This window comes from Pseudorca crassidens, chromosome 12, assembly GCF_039906515.1.
Source record: "Pseudorca crassidens isolate mPseCra1 chromosome 12, mPseCra1.hap1, whole genome shotgun sequence".
Taxonomy (NCBI): Eukaryota; Metazoa; Chordata; class Mammalia; order Artiodactyla; family Delphinidae; genus Pseudorca; species Pseudorca crassidens.
Genome location: NC_090307.1, coordinates 87,226,462 through 87,243,669, shown reverse-complemented (window position 1 = coordinate 87,243,669; position 17,208 = coordinate 87,226,462). Strand labels below are relative to the sequence as shown.

The window sequence follows — 17,208 nt, the reverse complement described above, 5'->3', positions numbered from 1 at the left end:
TGCAAAACAATTACGCTAATGAAAGAAGCCAGAGTATATACTGTATGATTTTACTAACATGAAATTCCAAAAAAAGGCAAAATTATAGTGATAGAAGGTAGATCAGTGGTCACCAAAGACGTGCTAGAGAGAAGAATGGTTACAAAGAGGCAAGAAGGAGCTTTGGGGGCTGACGGAAATGGTGCATATCTTCGTGATGGTGGTGATCTAGCTACTCATAAAACCCATCAAACTATAAAATGGGTAAATTTTACTGAACATACATTATATCCCTCAGTAAACATAACAAAAAGCTAGATCTTATTTTCTGATTGTTCATTACTGCATCCCAGTATTTTCCATTCAATAAACAGTTGTGAGAAGAAAAGGGAAGGAAGGAGGAAGGATTCAGGTGGGTCCATTTACCAATGGTCAGTCCACTGCTGATCCTACTGTGTGAAGAAGCCGAAGTTCAAGGTCCAGTCACTTCCTTGCAGTGCAGCAGCTGGTAAGTGTCACATACTGTCCTCGGGTGGATAAACCTCATATACTCTCCTTAGCTACTCACGGGTTGCCAACTTCCCCTTTTCCCGCATTGCCCCCTTCTGCCCAGAGAGCTGGCGGTGTGGTGCAATGGTTCCAAGTTAGGCTGGGGAGCCTGACCCCCTGCTCCCCGTCTGGCCTGTTTCCCTTGGGAAAGTCACTGAAACGCACTCTGACTCAATTTCCTCATCTGTCAGAGGTAGTCAATAACCCCCTATGCCTCAGAAAGCAGCCATGAGTGATAATTAAGGTAAGGCCTTTAGAGCACTTGGAACACTGCCTGGCCCATTGCAGGTGTTCAGTGAAGGCTTGTTACTGGTTTTATTACTCCTACCTCATCTTTCTTTTTCATGGAAAAACTCCACTCATCTTTCAAGACCCTACTAAAGTGTTATCTCTATGCAAAGCCTTCCCAGGTGACGTTCCCGCAGTCAAAATTAACTGCTTCCTCAAATATGTCCCCATAGCACCTTATAAATAAATGCCCCCTTTTCACACACGGTGTCATAGTTTGCGCGGCCTGTCTCTTGGGTGTGCTTTGGTGTGTGCTTTGAACGCCCCGAGTCTGGTACTAGCCTGGAGTCATTAAAGATGTTTGAACAAACGTAACAAATACCGATTTATTTGGTATTTACCAGAACTCACATAGACTATAAGGGTAGTAAGAAGCGCCGATGACGTGGGGGATAAAGCAGGAACTCGCCTCCTCAGAAAGACAAAACCCAAGTAGTTTTGTAGGCGCTTTAATCCTGGGTCTAGCATTCTCCTTTCAAGAATGAAAACCCACCTCAGAAGAGCTTATCTAACTAAGAAACCTTCATGAAGTCTGTCTGTAAAGAAGACGCTGCATGGCATCATAAGCAAACCTAACCAAAACAACCACACTTTTTTTGCTCAGAGCATTTTAGAATTTCTGTCTTAAGAAAGGCTGAAAGAAGGTAGCAAGACTCAGAACTCAGTGAAAATTACGTCCTATTGTCTATTTTTTCCACATTGAACCTGACAAGAGGAAATGTGTGATGTCAGGATAAAAGCCATCCTTCCAATCTGTTTGATAAATTATTCACCATCTTTCCCTTAGTAAATGTAAGTATCAAGATTAATATATAAAGTAAGCAGTTTACTATATTATTATAATCCAAAGTCACTCTGCAGTGTTGCCCCAGCATTTGTGAAGTCGTGCCCCAAGGATTCAAATTAATGGAACTGCTGGCTGCAAACCTATTTTTGTTTTCCCAGCTGTGTTACATCAAATCCAACTGCATCCTTTCTTTGCAGGAATCTTTAAGCACGTAGTTGGCTTGTATTCATTTTCTAGGGCTGCCATAACAAATTACCACAAACCTGGTAACTTGAAATAGCAGAAATTTATTCTCTCACAGATCTGGCAGTCAGAAGTCTGAAATCAAGGTACTGGCAGGGCCACACTCCCTCCAAGGGCTCTAGGGGAGGATCCTTCCTTACCTCTTCTAGCTCCTGGCAGCTCCAAGCATCGCTTGGCTTGTGGTAACATCACTCTGACCTTTGCCTCCATCTTCGCACAGCCATCTGCTCTGTGTTTCTCCTCTGTATCTCTGTGTCTGAAGTCCCCTTCTCTTTTTTTCCCCATAAGGACATCCGTTTCTGAATTTAGGGGCCAGGATGATCTTTTCTTGAGATGCTTGACTTAATTACATATGCAAAGCCCCTATTTCCAAATAAGGTCATCATCACAGGTACCAGTGGGTAAGAACTCGGCCATCACTTTTTGGGAGTTACCATTCAATCCACTACCTGGCTTGTTTTCCAGGACTGTATAAAGTAAGGCACAAAGTGACCAGCCCTGACCTTTATGTTACTAGGAAAACAACAACAAAACTCTGGCCTTCACCTGTATTGAGAGAAAAGCTTGAGCTTTCTCTTTGTTTAACAAACAAATCCCTCACTACTTTGGGGAAACGACTGGGGTGGTTTTTTCTTCCATTTTCATAACAAATTTCATAACAAATTCAAACTGCAAAACAAGCAATTACCCATTGCCCGTACCTCCTTACCCGTAAATAGGAATCATCATATTCAGTATACACACTCTGGAAGGTCAAAAAGTTTCATTTTTGCTTTCAAAGAATTGACCCAGAAAACAATGGTGGGCCATTTCTAAGAGACAGGAGTAGTGTTAACTTAGCTGTCCCCGGGAAGCCACTCTCTCCTCTCTGATGAGGTCAATGACACGCATGTCTCTAAAACATGCCACTGGCTGGGCCACAAGGTCTAAGCAGATGGAAGGTCTGAGATACTGTTTTACAGCACCTGCTCAGGTCGCGCACAGGCAGGGGTTACCAAGGAGTGTGGATGACGGGCTACCCACCTCCTCCAGAAAAGAAAAACGAGCATATTTATGGCTACACGGGAGTCATTTCCTTCAGGCTTGCCACCTCATGTAAATTCCTCCAAATTCCTTTTGAAAGACGGGCCCCAGACAAGCAGTTTTCAGTATTTGATTTGAGCTAATCCTATTACTAGACAAAGAAAAAAATCCATGCCTTTACTTGACACTTCAATTAATGAGTTGTTTTTGATTTGGGGAAGGCAGGTGAAGCATGACTGAAGCAAAGAGACAGTTACTGAACCCAGTAATTTAGATCGTGGAACGTTCACTGAAGACCAGAGTTAATCTAAGGTCTACGCTGATCTGTCATAATGGTTCTGGAAACTGTTTTTGAAGGGTCATCAAAACCCCAAAGAGAGAGAGGATAGAATGACACTGTTTCCGCAAGCGGAACACGGCCACGCCCAGACTCCTGTGGTCAGATGAGCACTGGCCCCAACTCGGCCCTGATTCTCTTCCATCCTGGGAACTTGACCCCTGACCCCTCTCAGCGCTTGTGGCTCCCGCAGGGCGGATGCCACCGCTTGTTCCGGAAATGCATTCTGGGACTCAGGACTACAGCCAATCAGCCTCTGGCATCCCTCTTGCCCCAGCGATTGGTTCAAGAACTGGCACGTGACCCTGGCTGGTCCAATCAGATCAGGCTCCTGTACCTTGTAAACAGCAGCCTCCTGGCTGACCCGAAGGCTTTACAGACGGGGCTCTAAACCTCACTTCGTGCCTCTGAGTTGCGGCTGACTTCCTCGTGCTGTGTTTAAGAAGCCGGCAGGGCTGGAATGCAAGTCCTTTTCAGTGGCTCCTTAAGAATTGAGACACCACGTGCTCCTGACGCTTACCTGATTCGCAGGTAGACTGAAACAATGTAGAGTCAGTACTGGCCTAAATCCAGTGACTGCCTAATTAAGAGAGCAATCGTCGCTTAGGACGTCAGTCTCAATTAGAGACCAAAGCAACACTCCCGTGTATAACAGAGCCCCGGGGTCACCACGGTGTGTGCTCAGTGAGCTCTAATCAATTTTTTCTCCTAATTACACTTGACACCTACCTCCCCTGAAAGTAATTGTGACTTCACTCCCACAGCACCCATGCCACTCACGCCACCTTTATATCAAGAGATTCACAGCGTTGCACTTCCCTGATGGTTCAATGGTTAAGAAGCCGCCTGCCAATGCAAGAGACACGGGCTTGAGCCCTGGTCCGGGAAGATCCCACATGACGCGGAGCAACTGAGCCCGTGCGCCACAACTACTGAGCCTGCGCTCTAGAGCCCGTGAGCCACAACTGCTGAGCCCGCACACCTGGAGCCCGTGCTCGGCAACAAAGAGAAGCCACCACAATGAGAAGCCCGTGCACCACAACGAAGAGTAGCCCCCGCTCGCCACAACTAGAGAAAGTCCGCTCGCAGCAACGCAGACCCAATGCAGCCAAAAATAAATTTATTTTTTAAAAAAGAGAGAGAGAGAGAGAGAGAGATCCGCAGCATCCCTGAGAGGTAAGCAGGGAAGACAGGACCATCCCCATCATACAGAGGAGGAAACTGAGGCTCTGAGAGGGCACCTGGCCTGCCCAAGGTCTCAGAGCTGGTTATGACATCTTCTCAGAGCAGGAACCTATGCCGTCTATCTTCCAGGGAAATGTTTCTACTGGGGCAGTTTTGTTATTACTTATTTTAGTAAGGGATTGAATATATCTGCAGTGTGGCAGTACACTGTAGACATATTCTACATACACAGTGTATGTGTATATACTGCAGTACAGGGAAGACGAGGGGGTCTTTCTTGACCTGGAATGCTGGACCTTCCACTCCCTGAATGGACTTAGATAAATGACTTATTTTCTCAAAGACTCAACTTACTGAATTTCTGCCTACTTGTTCTAGCAATTACTGAGGGAGAAATATTTAAACCTCCAACTACAACTGTAGATTTATGTATTTATTTCTCCTCTCAGTTGTAGAAACTTTTGCTTTATGTATTTTGAAGCTTTGTTATTGAGTGCTTACAGCCTTTAAAATAAAGAGGGTTCCAAGTGTAAAGACTAGACTCCATAACCTCGGCAGGATGATATAAAGGTTGCAGACAGAAATCTCAAATGCCTGTTTTCTTCAAGAGCTGTATGCATCCTTCTGTCATAGCGAAATAGACTATCACTCCTCCTTCCCCTGAGACTTTGGCCACGGAAGTGCTCAAAGGGGAAATTCCTAATCGTGACAGGAATGATTCCTCTGGCCCCAAAAGACCTAGGTGGATAAAAATTCAACTCAATGTGTTATAGCGCCACAATTATGTGGAATCTTCTCAAGCACCCCTTCTTTCTTCACAGATACTAAGTTAAATGCTTCAAAGGATGTGTTGACAAATGTTTGACAAGATCAAAACAAGGGCTCTTTAAGGGACCAAGCCCAAATCCTTTTTCAAAGGAAAGAAACTTTCTGCAATGGTAAACAATGAACCCCATCTTGACATGTCCACGTCTGAATTTCCCAGGGAGAACTACAGAACACTGACCCCGCTAGACGCCTACGAAATCAACTCCTCCGCTCCCCAATCACGTTGCCAACACTGTCAAGAATGAAAATATACTGTGCTGGCAAAGAAGAGACACAATGGACCCTTTCATATGCTGCTGATGGGAATATGAGCCTGGAAATATCATTTATAATGAATAATCCACAGTTCTTTGATCCAGCAATCCCAGTAATAAGGATCTGTATAAAATTTATTTGTTCCGTTACTGTTTGTAGTGCAAAAAATGAAAGGAGGAGAGAAAGAAAGGAAGGAAGGAAGCAAAGAAGGAAGGAAGGAGGAGAGAGAGAGAGGGAAGAGGGAGGGAGGGAGGAAGGAAGGAAGGAGGGAATGAAGGGGGAGGGAGGGAGGAAAAACAATCCCTTCTTTTGTGTCACAAAAGAAGATTGATTAAATCAATTATGCTCATCCTATGAAATATTATGTGTCTATTTAGGAAGAAAAATGTTTGGGGTCTCTATATATCAGCCTAGAGACATGTCATGATTTTACAAAGAAATGTGCATAGAATACTCCTGTATTTCCCTGTGGGGCTGTATACTTAGACCAGGCACATTGAAGGAAGTGATGATGGGAACCAATAGCTAGATTTGCCCAGGACAGCCCCGTAGACAGTACTTGGGGGAAGAGAGTAAAGAAAGCCGCCTATATTCCATGAGACGTTTCCTTAGGGAGCACAACCACTCCTGTGTGCAGCCACTGGTACCCACGCAGCACTTCCCAAACTATAGTCCTTCATGCATGGTCCTCAAAACGTTTGCTATAATCATGGGCCATAATCAATATTTCTTTGAATCAATTCATATTTTACAGGATTTTACTTAGATACTTAAACATACATATTTGTAAAAGACTTTTTAAAAAATATTTATTTAGGCTGTGCCAGGTCTTAATTGCATCATGCAGGATCCTTTTTTCTTTTTTTTTTTCAGTTGGGGCATGCGGACTCTTAGTTGTGGCATGCGGACTCTTAGTTGTGGCTCACATGCGGGATCCAGTTCCCTGACCAGGGATCGAACCCAGGCCCCCTGCATTGGGAGCGTGGAGACTTACCCACTGGACCACCAGGGAAGTCCCTAAAAGACGTTTTCTTTCTTTCTTTCTTTTTTAAATTTATTTTATTGAAGTATAGTTGATCTACAATGTTGTGTTAGTTTCTGGTATACAGCAAAGTGATTCAGTTATACACATATATATTCTTTTTCATATTCTTTTCCGTTATGGTTTACCACAGGATACTGAATAAAGTTCCCTGTGCTCTACAGTAGGGCCCTGTTGTTTATCTATTCTGTATATAATAGTTTGCATCTGCTAATCCCGAACTCCCACTCCATCCCTCCCTCACTTCCCTCCCGCCGGCAACCACAAGTCTGTTCTCTATGTCTGTGAGTCTGTTTCTGTTTCATAGATAAGTCCATTTCTGTCATATTTTAGATTCCACATATAAGTGATATCATATGGTACTTGTTAAAAGACATTTTCTGTAGCATACATGGAAAGGGTCAGCATTACTTACCACAAATAAAAAGAAACTTAAAACTAAATATTCAGAACTGGAATATAACATTTAAAAATTGTGAGTCACTAGGTGGTACACCTGAAACATATAATATTGTACATCCACTGTATCTTAATAACAAAAGAACCCTAAATATACAGGCAGTCCTTGCTTTGCAAAGTTCTGCCATGCACAGATGTCAGTTACCACAGTTCAGTTAAATAACACAAATCTCCCCTACAACACAGTTCAATTTTCAGTGACCAAGATCTACTCTATTCACTAAAATATCTAAAGTACAAACTTCAAGTAAATATATAAAGTGCAAACTTCTAGCTAGCTATTCACATTTGCTAGCTCTTCAGCCCACAAATTACTATGTGAATAAAGAGAAGGATGTCATTATGAGTGACCAATCATATCAATTACTTCACAGTCTGTTGGTGACTGATAACTGTGCATCTGTTATTCAGTTCACACCCAGACGGCAAAGTATGAAAGTGTGTTGTCTCCTTGTCTCTCAGTGATAAGACCACCTGCCAAAACGGATCATCGAATGGTGGGATAGGCCAACAGAGGTGAAGATGCAGCAAAGAAATGAAAAGCGATGATGCTGAAAGTAAAATTAAAATTAAATGTGGATGGAGTCATAGCAGAATAGCAGGCTGGTGGAGCAAATGTTGACACTGTCAAGAGTTCAGAGACTACAGCTATGGAGTTAGAGGAACTTAACACAGGTGAACTCATCAACATAAATGAAAAAAAAAGTGGTCGTAACAAAGACACCAAAGGTGTCCCAGAGGAAATGACAGCAGCCAACCGAATCCCACATTAAAGAAATCCTCGGAAATCTTTCACGACATTGAAAGTGCAAAGGATAAAATGTGAGAAGCCGATTCTAGATCTGAAGAGTGTGACAGTCTGCCAAACCATGGAAAAAATGCTCACTTCCTATCGTAAGTTAAACAATGAGTAGAAGATAAACATTGTTCAAAATGTTCTTGATAAGTTTTATACAAGGAAATAAAATACTTTCTCAATGTTGCTACTGTTTTAAATTACAATTTTTCCAAATCAGTATTAGTTTTACTGGTTTTTTTCACTTCCCTATACGTTTTATAATCAACAGTGAGAGTGGTTTTAATGTTCCGACAAAACTTTTTAAAGGTCACAAAACAAACACAATTTTCCCCATTGATTAGTAAGATTGCTTTGCATGGTTTTGGTCTGCAGGGTCACTGACGTGGTCTGACACCACCATGCAAAGACAGGGCTACCTGTAATTAGAGCACTATTATTAAATGATATTTGGATTGCCTGTCCAAGGTTTTGGCCAAAGGCTCACTAGTTCGCTAGGAAAGATGAGTAAATGTTTACGAATTGTTAAAAACAGTAGAACCCAAGAGAGACTTCGTTCTTGACCTAATCAAAAGGTTGAAAGAGAATTAAAGGAAAGCATTTTCTCCCGATGTCGTTCGGTTTTACTTAACACGGTGTTCGTGCACTGTGTAAACTCATCATACTTGCTCTGCAGTGTCTCCAGGAAACCCTAAGCCTTCACAGCTTTCTTCCTTCAGACACCCCCCCGACACTGTCCGACCTCACCTGCCACCATGGTCCTCATCAACCTTCAGAGCCTCCGCGGGGCCCTCAGCAAATCTGCTCACTCCCCATCTCCTGCTCTCACAGCACCCCAGACTTGCCCATTATAGCACCTCCTACAGTTGTGATCACACAGCCAAGCGTGTCCTTGGTCGTTTCACAGGTGACTTCCCAGTTAGAATGGAGGGACTAGGTTTTTTGTTCCTTTCACTCTCCATTGCATCCCACGGGCCTCGCCCTGGGACTGGCATATAATAGGTGTTCATTTAATATTTGGTAAGTGTTGAATGAATGATGACTCTGGATCACTGCAGGAAATAATACGTTCCCTAAAAAAAATTCTATTCAGAAAAGCTATTGTTAGCTCATTGCAAATTAGAAGATGGTGCCTCTTCCATCCCGCAGAAAATTGTCATAATATACCAATTTTGTTAGAATGAGGCACTTTATTGCCATCTGCTATACGACTGTCCTACTTAATTCCCAACTCTACAATGTCTGGAGTGTGGCTGACATGGCCGTGGCCATGCCCATGAGCAGTGCACAACCTGGACAACCTTACTTGGCAGTCCTGAGCACGCTCAGGCTGGGAGGCCACTCGGCAGGAGCAGAGCTTGAATTCTCTTCTGCAGCCTGGATCACCGCGTGCTCCTCTCCTTACCTCTCACACAGCAGTGTGCCCTTCACCCCCCAGGAAATATTCGGATATTTCCATCGATGGATACAGTTCAGACTCTAAAGCCACAGAAAGGGATTTCAAATAAGAGGAAATGAAATGAAGCAATGAAGCTAGTGATCTAGAAGTTTATCTACATCCTGAGGTTAAACCATTGTCCAAGAAACAGGTACAGGGAACCTTGTAGAGAAATAAAATAGTGACATTCTAAGAAAAGGGAGCTGAGAAAAGGGAAGGGGACCCATCTGGTGGGGCCTCTGAGGACCCACGGGAGGGCCTGGGAGAGTGACGAGGTGGGCTTTGGATGTGTGACTTTCGGTTTTCTTGCAATGGGATTACATCACACAAGGACTCTCAGGGGCCCGGTTACACTGTTCTGTCTGGACTAGAGCTTGAAAACATGCTGACAACAGGAAGTGGTTTAAAAAAACGGAGCCAGGCAAAGGGCAGGGCCACATTCACCCACATCAAGCCTCAGCCCAGAGGTCCCCTCTCTCCACCTCTGCTGAGGAAAAAAATCCAGTTCCCCCACCGCAGGGAGACCCGTGAAGAGAGTCCCAGGCGCCTGCATTAACCCAGACTGGATTTTCCTCTTCATTTCCATTTCTGTGGGAAGTTTAAGCTATTCAACACTTTCACTGGGAGCTTAGAGCCCGCGTCAAATAGAGTGCCATGATCTAATAACATAATGATTATTTTTTCCGCATAGTCAACTGTGAAGAAAATTATACAGGTTATTTTATCAGATGGTGTTTTAAATGAGCTTGAGTATAAATAGATAACGCAAAGTGACAGGAGCTATTACCGAGAGGAACTCAGGAGAAGGTGAGAGCGTTTTTCTCCTTTGCATATAGGAGGCTGGGGCGAGACGCAGAGAAAGAGAATCATTTGTCCTCTCGTGGCAAGGAGGCCAAAGAAGCAGTGTTCCTGTTCTCAGCCCAGGCTGCAAGGCACTGAATGCATTTCTGCTTGTCTTTTTTTTTTTTTTTAATTTATTCTATTGAGGTATAGTTGATTTACAATCAATGTTGTGTTAATTTCTGCTGTACAGCAAAGTGATTCAGTTATACATACATACAGATTCTTTTTCATATTCTTTTCCATGATGGTTTATCACAGGATACTGAATAGAGTTCCCTGTGCTCTACAGGAGGACCTTGTTGTTTATCCATCCTATGTGTACTAGTTTGCATCTGCTAACCCCAAACTCCCAATCCATCCCCCCAACGCCCCCTCCCCCTTGGCAACCACAAGTCTGTTCTCTATGTCTGTGAGTCTGTTTCTGTTTCATAGATATGTTCACTTGTGTCCTATTTTAGATTCCACATATAAGTGCTCTCATATGGTATTTGTCTTTCTCTGTCTGACTGACTTCACTTAGTATGATCATCTCTAGGTCCACCCATGTTGCTGCATACGGCATTATTTCCTTCTTTTTTAGGGCTGAGTCTGCTTGCCTTCTTGTGTGTCGACCGTGGTCATGAAAAGAACAGGCCCAGGCTGGTCCCAGGAGAAGGATGAGAGCCAGAGGCACCCCATGCGATCACCCCAGCTGAACTCCCCCCACTGGCCCAGCTGCCTCAGCTGCCCAGACACCGCATGAGTGACCCTAAGTGACTGTGGCTTTAAGCTGAATTCTAAGGAACTTTATCATGCAACGGTAGCAAACCAGTCCGACTCTAAAACAAACAAAAATACCCCGAAAGGGTAGAACGTGAAATAAGACCATCTCTTGTTAAAGACAAGACAGGTGCACAGAAAAGAACCTGGAATTACACGCATCACAACGTGTCTCTAGCGAGTGGGAAAAAAGATGATTTTTATTTTCTTCTCTACAGGTGTCTCCGTTTCACAAATTCTCTTCGATGAGAAAAAAATATTTTGAAAAATGAAATTATTTGCCTGACTCGACTTCCTCATCCTGTGTATGAAAGAAACAGAAAGGAGGTTTCATTCTGTGCTAGAAAAGCAGTGTAGTGGAAGGGAAATTGGGTCTAAGATCAAAAGCCCTGGGCTTGCTTTCTGCCCCACACCAACCCCTCGTCTGCCTACAAGATACTTCTTTGAGCCATAACGCAGTAAAATGAAATCAAGGCATTTAACAGGATAGTTGTAAGGATTAAGTGTGAAAAATATACACAGAAAAGGCCATTTGATGGTAAATCAGAGTACTCAGCCGCTAGATGTGAGGCATAAGAATCCACATTTTAAACTAGCTCCCCGACTGAGTTGACTTGCAAATGACTAGTTGACATAAATGTTATGTTTTATAGGCATTTGATTAAAGATACATTACTTTAAAAAAAACTAGCTCCCCACATGATTCTGGAACTAAAGAGTGAGAATCTCCAGTCTAAACCATGAAGTGTTCAGAAAAGAAATGGCGTGATTGCTTTTCAGTATCTGTGATCCTCTAGTGAGCTTAAAGAAAATTATGCTTTCATTCACTGAAAAGGTAGCCTGAAAGTATCCTGGGGAAACATATTTAAACATGATCGGTCAAATCAGAAGTGGTTATGGGAAATAACCATTAATGTCTCTTGATGTTAGTACATCACCATATATGGTGATATATCAGTTAAGAGTCCGGTCAGGAGACGGAAACCGCACCAGTCGTTTGATCAGGAAAAAATTACGATGGGAATTTCCAACTAATGAAAGGTGGGTAACCAGGAGAGAAGAAAAGAAGTCTAGAGAATCTAAGAATGGCAGACGTGAGCCCCAGTGACCAGCTCTAGGGCCGGGGCGGAGAGCCCAAGGAAGGATAAAACATGAAGAGCATCCTCTCCCCAAAGCTGAGGTTCAGACTCACTGCAGAGGACGTGGCTGCGGCCCCGTGCTGATGGAGAGCACGCTGGGTGCCATGGGCAAGCTGGTCCCCGGCAGGTGAGCAGGAAGTCACCCACCTGCGGGCCAGTGAAACTCACTGGGTGATGATCACCACAGTGTCTTCGCATGCTGTTGGCAGCTGTGCCACAGGGGACAAAAACAAGACCGCAGTGAAGCCAGTTAGAAAACCCTGGCCCCTGCTACATCTTGCCCTGTCTCTCCAGCGGCCTCTGCTGGAAAACTCCAGCAGTGCACCAGCTGACAAAGGAAAAACATGTTTGCAGGGTCCAGCTCCAAGATCCCACAGGAGGAAGAGAAGGGCAGAGTGGGAGCTGACAGGCAATAAAATGACAACTGGCACAGCGCTTGTTAAATGTTCTTGAAGGTTCGGGAGCACCTGTATTCTGAAATTCCCTCCATGTCCTAATACAAGAATACAACACGTTCCCTCGTCTGGGTGTTCTAAATCTGTGATCAGTGAAACGTGAACCTATCTGAAAAGGTTTGCTAGATGGTTACAATAGTTCGCTTTAGCAGAATCTGAATTTTCAAGAAAGGAAACGAAAACAGAGATGTTAAGGAAAAAAGCAAAAGAGGAATGAACTAAAAAAATAAAACGTGTCTCCCAGGCCAGTGCTGAAGACCTTCCATCACATCTGTGATCTTTAGATCAAGAGAATAGAGTGACCAAGTGTTCCTGAGGGATTACAGAAGCTCTCTGCCATGTTCCCACCGAGCAGAGAGGGCTGAAATCCATTGCCAAGGTGGGTGCTGCTGACCCGTTTCCCACCTTCTTGCCTCAGCTGAGCAGGAACAAAGCACAATTAGCTCCCACCTCTGGCGCCTGTGCCATGCATAAGCACCCTCTCCAAGAACACCTTGACACAGAGCAGGACCTGAAAGGCAGGCTGAGACCTCAGAGTGTGGGTGCGTCCACAGAGCCGGGAAGACAGACTCCCGGGGAATCAGCCGCCTTCATTAACCTCAGAGATTAACCCGTAAACGCCTGGCAGCTGTGACAACACATTGCTTATTGTCACAAGAAGCACAACTTATCTCCACGATGATAAACAACACATCACAACAGCAGACAAAGTCTGCCTCACGCAGTGACACTTTCAAACGTAGCTGATATCCAATCACCTATTCTTAGAAACTTCCTTCGGGCTAACCATTTCCTATTACGTAGAGGCAAATTTAAAGGGGATCTCTGGTAACAACAACTGTAGCTGATTATCAATACTTTATTCCTAATTCATCATGAAATCCAGAATCCTCAAATGGTTTCCTTGCAGGGCAAGAAAAAGAACCAGCTCGAAGGCTCCCCATCAAAAAGCACACTTGCGGGCTTCCCTGGTGGCGCAGTGGTTGAGGGTCCACCTGCCGATGCACGGGACACGGGTTCGTGCCCCGGTCTGGGAAGATCCCACATGCCGCAGAGCGGCTGGGCCCGTGAGCCATGGCCGCTGAGCCTGCACATCCAGAGCCTGTGCTCCGCAGCGGGAGAGGCCACAACAGTGAGAGGCCCACATACCGCAAAAAGAAAAAACAAAGCAAACAAAAAGCACACTTGCAATTCTGCTCCTTGATAATGTCTCAGCGTCCTTCTCAGTGTAAGTCCAGTCCCGTCCTGCCTGGACCATTGCAGTAACTGTACGGCAGATCTTTAGAATTTATTCCTCTTGCATAACTGAAACTGTACCCCTGTTAAATAGCAACCTCCCATTTACTCCTCCCTCCAGCCCCATTCTACTCTCTACTTCTACAAGGTTGGATATTTTACATTCCTCACTTAAGTGAGATCATATAGTATTTGTCCTTCTGTGACCGACTTATTTCACTTAGCATCTTGTCCACCTGGTTCATCCTTGTCATTGCACAGGACAGGATTTCCTTCTTTTTTAAGGCTGTGTAATATTCCATTGGACGGCTCCATCACTTTATCCATTCATCTGTCGAGAGACCTTTAGACTGTTTCCAGTCTTGGCTACTGTGAATACTGCCGCAATGGACATGGGAGTGCAGGCATCTGTTAGAGATCCTGCTTTGGGTTTTTTTTGCCTTGTTTGGAATTTTCCTCTCTGGTTTCTATCACATGTACCTTATCCACTGATGTCAGGGTTTTTCCTTCAGATATAAAAATCATGACCCAACTGGTTCAAACCCAATCGCACTGCATTTTGGAGACTAGGACTAGGGAGATGAGGGGAATGAGCCTGTTCTGCTGTCCCCATCCTTCCTCTTTGCTCTCACGCCCACCACCCACCGATCCACATGCGAACCTGGTCCTGGAGAGGCTGATGTTAAGCCCGGTGACCTGTGGTATCTGCAGCACTGCAGGCACCGCAGCGTTTTATAAACGTGTGACTGTGTGCCTGTCCTCAGGAGGCTTAGCATCCCAAAGACAAGAACCCTGTGGAGCTGCTGGGCGGGGGGACCCGGCCACGTGCTGCGCCTCGCGCTGTTTCCCTGGCCCTTTACCCTTTTCACCTGGGAGATGCAGACTGATGGCCTCCTCCCTGGGGACGATGCCTCATTACCAGCAGCTTCGCTTCGGCTCTGACGTGTGACCGCCCCGAGCGGCAGCGCATCCCCCCGCCCCCAAGCGGCAGCGCATCACCCCCCCACCCAGCGGCAGCGCATCACCCCCCCGAGGAGGACGCGGCAGGGTCGTCCTCAGTTTATTTCATCCTTCTCTAAAGCAATTCCACACACACACACACAGAATTCTGCTCCTGGGCACAAAGTCCTTTTGACATCACTGATGCCAAGAACTGTGTCCTTCATCCGTCCTGGTTCCCACCCCCGTGCCTGGCACACGGGCAGGTGTGTGAAGGAATGACCGACAACCTACCCCTTAAACCGGAACCGCGCGCTACGGTTTCTAAAGAAGGTTGGGATTATGGTGGATGAACCACTGGACTAACCTCATTTATCCTCGAGATCACATTACAGTGGGAATAAAGGAATTCAAATGTAATCCCCCAACAGCATCAAAAAAAGGCCATCGGCAGATAAAAGGCATGCACCATCTCTGAGGATGGAAAGCAGCAGATGGCCGGGGGGTAACGGATGAAGCGGATGAGGCAAGCAGGACCGGCTTCCCGTAGTCAGAGAGTTGACAGTGAAGGGACGTAGCAACTAGGCTCCATGGAGGGCATCGACGTTACAGACTTTAACAATGTAAAACTTGCAAAACCAATAAATACTCGGATGGGGGAAATGGCAAGAAATCTCAGCGTGCCGTTTCTTCTACTTTCAAATCAAGGAGCCGACGTCACCGGCTAAAATTGTGTCATGGAAGAAATAGAGACGGTGTGGCGATGGACGTGGAGGCGGCAATAGCAGCTATAGTGACAGTAATAAGAATAATAGTAATAATAATAATCGTTCCAAACCTTGGTTTGTTTTTTCCACAAACTTTTCTGTCTTAAATGTACCAAGTAGTTTAAAAATAAAAGTCTCTTCTCGTCGGCTAGCTTTTCTATTTTTGCTCGTTTCTTTTATGAAATACAACTCTACTTCGGATTCTTTGTCCTCTTTATCTGTAAATAATTTAACACCTTCACGAATAAAATACAGCTTTAGAGTAGGATTTCGTTGCTATAAAATATGGTGTCCAACCACCGTCTACTTACCCAGCCAGCCACTCCTCTCGCTGTGGATTCACGGATGTAGACCGCCCCGAATGATGAGTCTCCAATATAACTAACGTCATAGGGGGGGTGTTGGGATTTGGGCTTTTTTATTATGTTTAACATTTTTATAATGACTATGTATTATTTCACACTAAAATGATAAAGCCTTTCGAGAAAAGCAGCCACTCGCAGGCTCCATCCAGCCGCAGGGCGGGCGGTGATGCTGGCGGAGAGGCCGCACCTGTCCAAGGGGCCGGAGGCCGCGGGCCAGGTGCGGGCCAGGTGCGTCTCATGTGCTGTGCTGAGCGCTGGGTGGGGCTGCGGGAGGGGCCTTCATTTCTCACACTTGAGGCCACCGGGACTCGCAAGTGAGCAAAGGGCTGGATGAAGCAGTCAGCTGACTGGGGAGAAGATTGGGCCCGGGGGGCAGATGTGTTCGGGAGCCTTCTGGGGGAGGGGAGCGCAGGCCCAGCGCGGCCACGAGCTGGTCGGTCTGTGAGCGCCACCTAGTGGGCACCCTGGGGACTGCCGCCTGTGGTCCCCTCTCCTCGGAAAAAGTTCAAGCCAATCAAAAACGCCATCTTGGCAGTTTGCAAAATTAAAGTTATTTAGAAAAAGATGTGCTGGACTCTGCGATAAGCTATGCAAAGAAAAAAAAAGCACTGAATTTTAACTTGCCGTTTCTCTCAGGCGGGGCCGATGTACAGCTGGTGTGCGCTGGGGGGAGGGGAGGGACTTCGACAATTACTTACAAGCTGCATCTAGTCCCGTGGGTCACGTGAGGTCAGTGACCACGCCACCCTGTTAGGAAATATTTTTAATTTCACCACTATTCTTAAATGTCTCCCATTTAAGCATGTTGGGTAACTAATAAAAAGAAGTTGATGACATCTATGGTATTCTTACTTTGTAACAAGAACTGCACATATAATGTTGCCTCATTTAATCCTCAAAGTAACCTGTTGAGGTTGTCCTAGTAGGAATTATATTACATACCCCTTTTGCAGATAGGATGACTGAGGCTCCAAAGGCCGGCTCAGATCACAAAGTTTAAGTAAATGGCAAGTTAGATCCAAGCTGCGGCAGCTTGACATCTCTTACGCACACATGCCTCCACACCTCCCCAGCTGTGGAGAAGGTGCTGTCCCTTCACTGACCAGCACACAGGTGGGCAAAGTCCTCTCTTTTGCCAGGACTCTGGTTTGTCATTTCAAACAGGAACCTCATGGATGGACCTAGAGTCTGTCATACAGAGTGAAGTCAGAAAGAGAAAAACAAATACCGTATGCTAACACATATATATGGGGTCTATAAAAAAAAGGTCATGAAGAACCTAGGGGCAGGATGGGAATAAAGACGCAGACCTACTAGAGAATGGACTTGAGGACATGCGGAGGGGGAAGGGTAAGCTGGGACGAAGTGAGAGGTTGGCATGGACATATATACACTACCAAATGTAAAATCGATAGCTAGTGGGAAGCAGCCGCATAGCACAGGGAGATCAGCTCGGTGCTTTGTGACCACCTAGAGGAGTGGGATAGGAAGGGTGG

At 45.3% G+C, this 17,208-nt stretch overlaps 1 protein-coding gene across 4 annotated transcripts in view; it reads right to left on the bottom strand.

Annotated features, from left to right (window-relative positions):
• TMEM132B (transmembrane protein 132B) overlaps positions 1-17,208 on the bottom strand; it is a 409,658-nt gene that overhangs the window by 60,792 nt on the left and 331,658 nt on the right. The window contains exon 1 of one of the 4 annotated variants that reach the window (XM_067701187.1): positions 15,659-15,958. The exons of the other annotated variants lie outside the window; for them this stretch is intronic. Coding sequence (XP_067557288.1) covers positions 15,659-15,781 — 123 coding nt within the window. The 5' untranslated portion in view covers positions 15,782-15,958. Of the gene's footprint in view, positions 1-15,658; positions 15,959-17,208 lie in introns of those variants that run through there. 4 annotated transcript variants of the gene reach the window in all.